At 63.1% G+C, this 10,327-nt stretch overlaps 2 protein-coding genes across 2 annotated transcripts in view; one reads left to right on the top strand and one right to left on the bottom strand.

Annotated features, from left to right (window-relative positions):
* Positions 1 to 2,783, top strand: part of MNEG_4287 (putative phospholipase B-like 1) — a gene marked incomplete at both ends in the record, with an annotated part of 6,972 nt that extends 4,189 nt beyond the window's left edge. Inside the window, 9 exons of the mRNA XM_014047233.1 lie at positions 126 to 228; positions 550 to 643; positions 849 to 956; positions 1,223 to 1,328; positions 1,562 to 1,644; positions 1,838 to 1,928; positions 2,071 to 2,130; positions 2,296 to 2,353; positions 2,613 to 2,783. Of these exons, the coding sequence (XP_013902687.1) occupies positions 126 to 228; positions 550 to 643; positions 849 to 956; positions 1,223 to 1,328; positions 1,562 to 1,644; positions 1,838 to 1,928; positions 2,071 to 2,130; positions 2,296 to 2,353; positions 2,613 to 2,783 (874 nt within the window). The remainder of the gene's footprint in view (positions 1 to 125; positions 229 to 549; positions 644 to 848; positions 957 to 1,222; positions 1,329 to 1,561; positions 1,645 to 1,837; positions 1,929 to 2,070; positions 2,131 to 2,295; positions 2,354 to 2,612) is intronic.
* A 4,710-nt stretch (positions 2,784 to 7,493) lies between these two features.
* On the bottom strand, positions 7,494 to 9,731 carry MNEG_4286 (hypothetical protein; the record flags this gene model as incomplete). Its single annotated transcript, XM_014047232.1, has 4 exons — positions 7,494 to 8,681; positions 8,959 to 9,075; positions 9,306 to 9,348; positions 9,643 to 9,731. 4 exons carry the CDS (start codon positions 9,729 to 9,731, stop codon positions 7,494 to 7,496), a joined length of 1,437 nt encoding a protein of 478 aa, XP_013902686.1.
* Positions 9,732 to 10,327: the final 596 nt, after the last annotated feature.

The raw sequence follows: 10,327 nt of genomic DNA, 5'->3' as shown, positions 1-10,327 counted from the left end.
ACCCCCCACCCTCCAACAAACGCCCGTCCCCGCCACAAAACATACACAAGTTTGAGCGCACAGGGCCCACACCATCACAACGCACCCCGGACCCTCGGCCTGTTCCCCCACCTCACCCACCCCAGGCGCTCCTCCTTCTCCTCCTACCCGGGCATGCTGTCGTCCCTGGACGATTTTTACGTGATGCCGGACAGCGACCAGCGCCTCGTCATGCTGCAGACCACAAACGTGCGCGCGCACTCATGGACACGGCTGCGTCTGGGGGCTGCACTGCCAACAGTCCTGACGCCCGCCAGGCGTGGGCCTGCCGGCGATCTGTGCCTGTTGGACGCGCGCTGCCGCCTGCAGCTGCATGCTCAAAAGGTCTTCAGAGGGCGATCCTCCCACACGCTCCTGGTGCCGTCCCCCATAGAGGCCCCCACGCACCCCGAGGGCCCCCTATGACTGTCACCATCTCAACACAACCCATATGGTGGGTTCTCTCCATTCCCAGAACTTTCATCAAAAGTGGTGACCCCCCAAACCCACCCAAACACTGCCATCGCTCAGGGTGTCATGGACAAGACCCTGTGGTCGCTGGTGACCGAGCACTCCCTGCTGGCTTGGCAGAGGGTGCGCCTGGCCAACGCACTCGCGCGCTCAGGTGGGCATCTCCAGCCGCTGCCAGGCAAGGCCCTGGTGGTGGGCGCCAGAGACACCAAACACTCTGAACATGCCTTCAGCTGATAAGCCAAATAACTGCGCGAGAGCTGCCGCAGCACACCCAATGCGCAAGCCACTCAGGTGCTTATACTCCGCCGTCTGATTGGCAACACTGCTCCCCCACATTGCCCTCCGCATCTACGCAGGCGAGGAGTGGGTGGACTTCGTGGGGCGTCACAACAGCGGGACATACAACAACCAGTACATGCTGCTGGATCTGAAACGGTTCAGGCCTGGCAAGGCAATCGAACCAGGTGACCCACGCACGTGCCCCGGCCGGCTGCTCGCTTGACCTCGACAGCTATTTGCTGCTGGCTGCAGGTTTATTGCAAACTGCCCGCTGCAGGCTGCACAGCTCGTACCTGTGAGCCTTCCAGGCTTGCAGGCGGATTTGTGGCAGCAGCGCATGGATTCCGTAGCTTGGAATTCTGGCGCAGGCCGCTGCGCTGACAACTGCTACCTTTTCTGGACAATACCCCCTGACCCCTCCTCCTGCATCCACCGCACCCGTTCTGCAAAGGCCTGCTGTGGGTCGTTGAGCAGATCCCCGGCTACCAGCACTCAGAGGACGTCACACGGCTGCTGGAGCTGGGCTACTTTGCGTCCTTCAACGTGCCGTTTTTCAGGTGAGGGCGAGTCACAGACACTCACGTTTGTGCATGATCATACACACACCACACACACACACACACTCACAACCATGCACTTGCACTTTGTACGTATGCACTGTTAAGTGCAACCCTTCAGAGAGGCCCTTCAGAGAAGATGTGAACAGGGCAGCAGAGCGTGCGTGTGTCCCCCTGCGACGGCTCCACCGCCCCTTGTCAACTTTGTATCCCTGGCCGACCATGCGCCCCAGGGAGGTGTACGACAAGGCCGGGTTTGGGAAGTTCACGACGGCGATGGCGGCTCGGGGGCTGGAATTTGAGGAGGCAGTGGAGGGTGAGCGGGGCTCAGGAGGCTCGGGAGGGCAACGGGCAACCCCTGGGCTGATGGACAGGGCATTTTGGGTCCTGCTGTGGCGCCGCAGGGTCGTGCAGCCGCAGCGGGCTGCCCACCAGTGCAGTGTCGACAGCAGCGCTTGGCGGCCCTCGCCCACTGCGGCTGCTCTTGGCGGCCGCTTCGCTGCGCGCAGGCGCGAGCTACCAGCTGGCGGCGAGGTCCCAGATATTCCGCCGCGACGCCGGCTCGGTGCAGAGCCTGGACGGCCTCAAGGCCATCCTCAGGTGGGCTCGAGCGCCGACGAGTCGGCTGCAGTTTGCTGCACCCTGCATGCCCCTAACTCAGGCGCCACATGCGTACATGCCGCCACTTGGGCTGCGTCAGGCTGCAGCACCCTGTTCATCCCCTTACTGCACACACACGCAGGTCCAACGGCTTCAAGGCAGGAGACCCTTATGCAAGGGGCCACCCAGGGAACGCCGTCTGGTGCGCGTGCTACTGGGTCGCCGTGAACTGCGCAAATCTGGCACGCACTGCCCCCTTCACAATATGGCATACTCTGCGCACAATCCGCTGGAAAGGGCGCCCACGCCCCGAGCCGTCGCCAATCCCCCCCCCCCACACACACCCTCAACTAACCCCCGACGACAGTGCTCGTAACGATCTGGATCCTATCAAGCCCCGTGCCACAGGCTGCACCGATGGCAAGGTAACGGCAGGGCGGAGGCCGAAGCTGCGGGCCAGGCCCGGCCTCCCAGCTTATCTTGAGGCGATTTTTCACTGTCTGGCACGCGCACCCACTTGCTTACCGCTTGCATTGTGTTCTGCAGCAGGTGCATTGTACGCCAGGCTGTGCGATTGTCCTTGTCCGAAGTGCGTCTTGAGCACCCCTTTTCACCACATTGTTGATATCATCTCATCACTTCGCAACCACGACACAACCACCCAATCGGCGCTGTTCCTGCCAGGTGACTAGCTACCACGCAGCGCTGGAGGGCCGCTCCTGGGCTATCAACGGGCCTACCTCAGAGCAGGGCCTGCCACCGTTCTCGTGGGGCCGAGGCCTGCCGTTCTCCGGCGAGCCACACCGCGGGCAGCCGGTCAAGTTTGACTTTGACTGGCAGGAGATGCGGCCGTGAGTTGTATGAGCCCCTCTTGGATCGACGCTGCCGTGTTTTGACTCTCTTTTGTATGAGGGTGGCGACGGTTTGTACACAGACGCATGTGCGGAAGCCCTTCAGGCGGTTGATCGCTCCTTGTGCTGCAGGGCTGTACTAAGTGGCAAGAGACATTGCCGTCCATGTTCACGCAATCCCTCCGACGTGCTGTATATTGTATCAGTTGGCCATTATAGAAACTTGCAGAGTAAGCTAGCAATGTATGCTGAGGCAGCAGGGTGAGGGTGGGTATTCGCGCGGCTGGCTGCGCAGCACGAGCAGCGCCGTCGTGAACTCCTCACCACGACCAGCAGCTACCATCTGTTATCGTCCCTTCGTACAAGCTCTTACTTGTATGCCATGTATCGCTCGAACTGACTCTTGAGACCTGGCTACCCAACGCACCTCCGCCCTCGACAGCGTCGCAGCTGCTGACTGGCGTGTTGCAGCGCCCCTGACCGCTCAGCAGGAAATGCGATCCCCCCCCCCCCTGCTCCGCCCCCAGCCCCTGCCCAGCCGTGCCGGCGCCGCTAGCAGCACCACCGCACGTCTCTCGCCACGCATGGCCGCCAGCCTGGCGGCCCTGAGGGCCAATCCGCACGGCCCGCCCCGCTGCTGCCCGCATGACGAGTGGACCCCACCCGCCCGCCTGGCCTCGTCCCGCCTCATGCCGAGCGGGGTGCTGGAATTCGGCTTCTACCACCACACCCTAGACGAATCAGACGACAACGACCATCAGTCACTACGGGCGGCGTCCGCCTGGTAGCCGCCCACCGCTGCCACCGTCCCGCGGGCGTGGGGCGCTGCGGCGGCGGCGGCGGCCGGGGGGCTCGCTGGCGGCGCTGGGCATGACAGGCGTCGCCCCAGAGGGCGTCACGGGCTGGCTGTGGGCGGTGGCTCGGGTGCGCGGGAGTGCGACAGCCTCCATGGGGCTGCGGGGCTGCGGAAAAGTCTCAGCGGGGGCCGGTGTGAAGCAGCGGGGCGTGCACGGGGGCGCATGGTGGCAGCGGCCGATGCCTCTGGAATTGGTTTCAGTTCTGTTGTATGAACACAAAATGCACAGCGCACAGCTAGCACACGCTCCAGTTTGACCACGCGCAAATGCATCATCGCTGGGCTTCCCTGGTCAACCCTTCAGGCTCACCCTCTTCCTGGCCCCCCGCCTCCACAGACACAGCACCCTGAACCCCCTCGTTTACCCTCCCCCCCCCCACGCACCCTCCCATCGCAGGAGCTCCCCTGCCTCCCGCCCGGCAGGGCCGAAGCCGCGCGCGCCGGCGCCGCCGCGTCTCCCGCCTTCCGCGCGGCGCTGCTCTCCGCCGCCGCGCGTGCGCGGGGCCGCGCAGGGCCGCTGCTGTGCCTGGTGCTTGGGGCGCGCCGCGCCCTCCATCCCTGTTGCGCGCGCGACGGCCACGGGTAGCCAGCGGCGCGCCAGGAAGTTCTTGGCGGGAAGTTTGTTGACGAGCTGATGCAACGCGCGTTGGCACCGAAAGCGGCGGCGGACCGGAGGTGACGTCGAGCAAGGTGGCCGCGCTGCTGCTCTCCGCGGCGGAGCTGGCCGGGAGCTCGCAGCCCAGCCATTGCGGCTGGCGAGGGAACCGAGGGCCGCCGCAGCGGCGCAGCGCCGACGCACGCGCGCACGCATGCGCGCCGCCGGCCGTGTGGGCGCGGACGATGCTCGCGGGGCTCGCGACGTGCGCTGAGCTGGCGGCGCCGGCCGAGCACGAGGCCCGATCTAAAGAGCCCCAGGTTTCAGCATCGGCGCCGGCACGGCCGCGGCCGCTGGGCCCACGGGAGGCTTCAGGGATCCTTGCGGCAGTGAGGGCGTGGCTGCTGCCTTTCAGATCTGGCAGCTGCGATCTGCTCTCGACCTCAACCTCGGACGCGCCGCCCAGCGAGAACCGGAGCAAGCAATGGCGGCGCATCGGCGCGCTTGGTGTTGCGTGACGAGTGAGAGCGTCGCGCACCCGCGCGCCTGTGGGGCCGCGAGGCCGGGACAGCGGCCGCGGCGGCTGCAGCTAGGAGAGCGCTGGGCGGTGCGGGTGGATGGCTGCGGTCGGCCGTCGCGCGGCGTGGGCCTTGCGAGGTGCCGGGGTCTTGCGACTCGAGCGGGTGGCCTCAGGGGCCCTGACACACCATCTCCACGCGGCGGCGGCGCGGCGCGTCAACGCTTCACGCATCATGGTATGTCGCATCTTCCCTCTGGTTTTGTTTCCCAGGGTGGGACGTAGCTGCCCCCGCCCCTTCCCCTCAACCCCCGCTCCCCCATCCCTTGCCACCCTTTCTGCCATCACCGGGTGAAAGTTGTCCTGAAGTAATCATATGATGTTGGGCTTTGATGGTCTCCTGCTTCGCGCCCTTGTTTGCAAATCTACCCGCGCTTGCGCGCATGCGCGCCTTTGCGCGCAGCGCGGATCAGCACACATTGGGGGCCTTCGTGCACGCCTGCTTTGAACGGCGCACGGTAGCCACCTGAACCTCAGTCACATAACGTTGGTCGGTGCTTCACTGTACAATCCCATGAGCCTGGATGGCCCCAGGAGCGGGCGACCGCGGGACGCTGTAACAATTCTAATCCTAATCCTAATCCTCCTGCGCGGCCCGTGCAGCAGCCTGCATGCCTCAGCATCAGCAGCTTGCGTGGGCCGCAGCAACTCCAGCCTGCCTGACCAGCAGCAGCAGCGGCAGCAGCAACACCAGCAGCAGCAGCCTCAAAAGCAGCAGGAGCCGCAAACCGAGCAGCGGCGGATGCGGCAGCAGCAGGAGGTATGTCTCTTGTTGTGGGATGTGGTGGCTGGTGTGATGCAGGCGGTGTTGTCACAGGGCCACTTTGGACTGCCGACCCGCACAATCTGTTATGTATGCGCCACAATCAGGTCTAGAATTGTCGCAACCCCCGTGCCCTGGATCGTACAGCTGGCCGTGTCGGCCCGAGTCCCTCCCCGCCACGACGCCACGCATCATGTTGCGGCAACAGTCAAGCAGGCAAAACCATGTGCATGCAGTTTGCCGGAAATTCCTATGCTGTTATTTTGTGGTTGCATTCTGCTGAGCTGGCATAGGACAAGTGATTGATGATGTTGATTACCGCGTCTGCGTTTGCCAGACTCATGAGAAAAGGGCAGCTGCAGCGACCCCACGGCCCACCGCCCCTGCTCGCTCCAAAGGTTGGCAAGGCAAGCATGCAAGCATGCGTGCCACGCACGCAGCACAGCAAGCTCCACATGCACGCAGACGCGAGAAATGCGCCTCTGCTGTGGGCCGGTGAAGCATTGAGACATGGGCATGCAAGACATGGGCCCGAGAGCAAGACCGATGTGCAAAGCGATGTGCAACGCACAAGGGTCTGCTCCCCTCTGAGTTCGTGGAGCAGAAGGGCAAGAGCCCCATCCACGACTGGCCAGTGGCCCCACCGCAAGGGCCGCCAAACTGGTAAAACACAACTGGCCTTCCTCGCCTCACAGCATGAGCCCCGTTGAGGAGCCCAAATCGCGAGGCCCCACTGATGAAACGCAACGCATGAGACGACATTGCCAAGCCAACAGCGCGGCGCTGCACGACCACAAAGCAGACAGCAGGGCAGTGGCTATTATCCCATATCATTCCATGCCAGAACGCATGTTGCGCCGGGGACGAGATAGCATGGAAGCTGACCACCCGACCTGCAAGCAGGCATGCCAGTCAGGTGCGCACAACACATGAATCCCCCCCTGGCCCCTGTGAAGCGAGAAGCGTGCAGGCAACTGCCAAACGGCATCAGAACTGTTGTGACAGGCTCTCGAAAGAGTGACTAATGTTGTGGATTGGCAACGACCAGCCCAATGATTGGACAGGGCAGGTTGGAATTGGGGCAAGTTTCTGGATAGCCCATTTAATAAGGCCAGCCACGCGGGTTTTGGCAATAATTGGGGCACACCTCCAGCCCCAAAGAGGCAAAGAGCGCGGGCATTTGAGGCACAGTGTTGCGTACAGGCAGTTGCGCGATCCGAATTCTAGTAGGGTGCAGAGAGCCCAAACCATGGCTAGCAAGAAAGTGCACAAGAGGTGCTCAGCAGCCGCTCATGACAGGCAATCGCCGGACAAGCTGGTGTATAACGGACCATACCTCAAATGTACGGGGGGAGAGCCCGCCACGCAAAAGGCTGAGGCTACATTATGTAATGAGGCGGCGCAGCAGTAGGTTTGAACGGGCTGCAATTGGTGCTGCCCAAGCCACCACTGCATGCAGCTGTATTCAACGCAACGTGTGAAACCAATGTAGAAATGGCACGAGTGCGAGCCTTTGGCAACTGCAGAGCAGCCAGCCATTAATCACAAGATTTTGATATGGGTTTGTGCAGGATCTGGGGTGCGAGGCGGACTTGGTCCGGCTTTACTCATGCGTCCCCGCAATGCGCATGCCAGGGGGCTTGCACACGCAGCAAATGCGGCGCATGGGTATTCAAGATGCACAATCAGAGCAGGCGAGCCGTAAATCAACAACGGCATGATTGGAAGCGCGCAGCAAGGCTGTGCTCGCCTGTACGCGGACATTCGATGCAGACTTCGCAGGGTGCAATGGCGGCCACCACTGACGAGTTTCTGCGGCGGGAGAGCGCCTTGTGCGAGACCGCTGCTGGACTCACACTGTTGGAGAAGGGGAGCGGGAGGTGACCGTGCGTGTGTGCTGCATGCATCCCAGCCAGTGCGTCGCTAGAAGGCAAGGCACAGCAGGTGCGCAGCCAGGTTGCACGCCCGTGTTGAAGCGGAATTCACTAGGCGGCCAGTAGTTGCCCCCGACGTTCCTACGACGCCGACTCTACTGGCTGACCCGTCGGTCCAACCGACGCAGGTGAACGGAACGCCAGCACTGGTCGCGAGGGAGCCGTCGGGGTTGCTGCCAGACCACCAAACGCTCCCGGTCGGCAGCACCCCCGCGGCCTCCAAGGAGACGGCGAGGGAGCCGCCCGACAAGGCCGCGAAGTCGGCCGCCACGACCTGGCCGCTTGCGGACTCGATCGGCATGCCAATGGGGATGCCGTAGAGGGGAGGGAGGTTCGCGATGCTGTCGCCGGCGGCGACACCTAGGAAAGCGCGCGCCTGCACGAGGCCGGCAGGCCGGCCTATGGAGGTTGGGGCGACGCACTTGGCATCAGCGCCGGAGCGGCCACCCAGGGTGGCTGCAAGCGTAGTGGAGGAAGCGGAGTAGAGCACAATGCGGTTGCGTAGGAATTGCGCGGCGGGCACGCCGTTGAGCGTGGCCGCATCGATGCTGCTGAGGGCGCTTAATGTGACCAGGCCGGTCACGTTGATGGTGGGCAGGTTGGCAGCAAGGGTGGCGATGCTGGCGTTGACCGACGCGATGGCCGCTGAGCCTGTGGCGACCGCGGCCTTCGCGGACTCGGCCGTCGCGTTAACCGAGGAGATGTCCACCGCGCCCGCAGCTTGGGCTGACTGGACGGCCGCCACAGTGGCGTTGACGACCGCAAGCTCCAGGCCGCAGGTGCACTGCTGCGAGGCGGCTTTGAGCGCTGCGATGCCCTGGGCCGTGGTCTGATTCGCGGCCGCAAGCGACGCCAGCTGCTGTGCGGTTTGCGCCCTGGTAGCGCTGAGGGCAGCGATCTTCTGGGTGATGTCGCTGGTGTTGGCGGAACCAGCCAGCTGCTGCTGCTGCGCACCGGCAACCTGCGCCGCCAGCGCAGCCACTGCCGCCTTCAGCGCCGTCACTCCGGCACTCAGCGCGGCCGTCTGGTTTTGCCCCTGCGCCAGGGTGGCCTGCGAGGAGCTTGCCTGGGCGGCGGCGGCGGCGACCCGCGGCTCGAGTGCTGCCAGGCTGCTGGACAGCTTTTCGACCTGGGCGGCCGTGGCCACGCCGCACCCGTAGTGAAGCTTGGAGGGGTCCTGCAAGGGAAAACGACAAAGCACCAACAAGATTCATCAGGTGCGCGCATACCGTACAGCGGCTGCAAGTGAGGCAAGAAGGCAGGGGCGACGCAACTTTTGTGGTGTGCTTGACCTTACATGTGGGGGCTGGATGTCAGCCGCTGGTCAGCACAGCGCACGTAGGTACAACCCATCACATAGTTCAGCATGCGTGGTGCAAACGCCCGCCAAGTGTGGGCGCCTCGCCTTGCGCGCGGCGCGCGAAAGCACTGGCGTCCCTGCTGCTGGCGCGCACCTTGCTGTCAGCCATTGCCTTGGCGGGTGCCAGTAGCTCGCTGCATATCTGGTCCATGAGGGCCGTCGGGCCAGCCTTAGAGGAGCACGACTTGGTCAGGGCCTTGACGGGTGCGCACTGCGCAGATGGAAGCGCGCGTCAAGCAATCAGGGGCCGCTTGTGAATATCTTGTGCTCTTGTGCGCGTGCCGCATTCACTCGTCCCCGTTGGCCACTTTGACTGGTGCACATGCTCGCAATGACCGTCGCGCATCACATCGCATGGTGGGCTCCGCCGGGCTCGGCGAGGCCGAGGCACCATTAGTCATGACGTGCAATTTGGCGCGCGCAATCCTGTCAAACCCTCACCACCGCCAGTTTGGTCTTGTTCTTGGCTGAAGCTGCCTGCAAGCTGCGTGGGTTGTGCCAGAGGCGTGTGCGGCCGGGAGGACAGCAGGGGTGAGCAACGGTGAAGGTTGACAGGCAAGGGTTTATTTGATCGCCAGGATCCTGGCCTTGGTCGCTCGCTGGGGCGGCGCAGCCTGCTGCATGCAAGGGGCTGTCCTGAAATGCAGCGCAGCTACGGCCGCGACTCTCTTTCTGGTTCCCCTGGATCCGTGCACCCTAGGGTGCACACCTGCAGGCCTGCAGGCCTGCAGGTGTGCAGCATGAGGGCCCCCCCACCCCATGTGCGTGCCGCCTGCACCTGCTGGTGGCGCCCATCGCCTGGAACGGCACGTAAGTCAGCAATAGTCCTAGCGCAACCAGCACCACCGAGTTCCTCGTGCACGACATGGTACGTAGAAGATTGGTGGCGTGAACACTCGCGATCCGGCGGCGCGTGTACTTGACTAGTGTCGTCAAGAGAAATGATCGTATGATATAAATTCGTCGCAGTCGTACAGCGTAGCGGGGAGGGCAACAGCCCCAGCGAACCTGTTGGTGATGAGTAAAGGTTGGTGGTCTGGTTACTCCTTCGGCACGCTGAATTATGCACACGCGCAGCCAGCAGGACTTGAATAACTAGTGTTTGCTACGAAAGAATAGGTAGGATAGGGCTGCTGGCTGCCTTTCTTGGGTGGCTCACAGGAAGATTAGTTGTTGGGGGGCAATGCCAGACCTCTGGTTATTACCGCACCAACTGTGCAGACACTGGCCTAAGTTTAATATTAGGAACGCTATGTTGGACACATCTGCAATACCCCGGTCGGCCTGCCGCCTGCCGCGCAGGTTATTTATAATATCGAGGGGTAGCCTGCTTGCCTGATCAGCAGCCAGCCACACATTTCCAAGATAATAACAAGGGTCGACAGTAATTGCTACCTGCACTGAACAAAGGTACTTGTACGACAACGTGCACGCTGCGGGATGATGATGTGAGTAGAGTAGAG

The sequence above is a fragment of the Monoraphidium neglectum genome, assembly GCF_000611645.1.
Source record: "Monoraphidium neglectum strain SAG 48.87 unplaced genomic scaffold scaffold00588, whole genome shotgun sequence".
NCBI classification, from domain to species: domain Eukaryota; kingdom Viridiplantae; phylum Chlorophyta; class Chlorophyceae; order Sphaeropleales; family Selenastraceae; genus Monoraphidium; species Monoraphidium neglectum.
The sequence above is the reverse complement of the archived record's forward strand: the minus strand, read 5'-3'. Positions and strand labels throughout refer to the sequence as shown.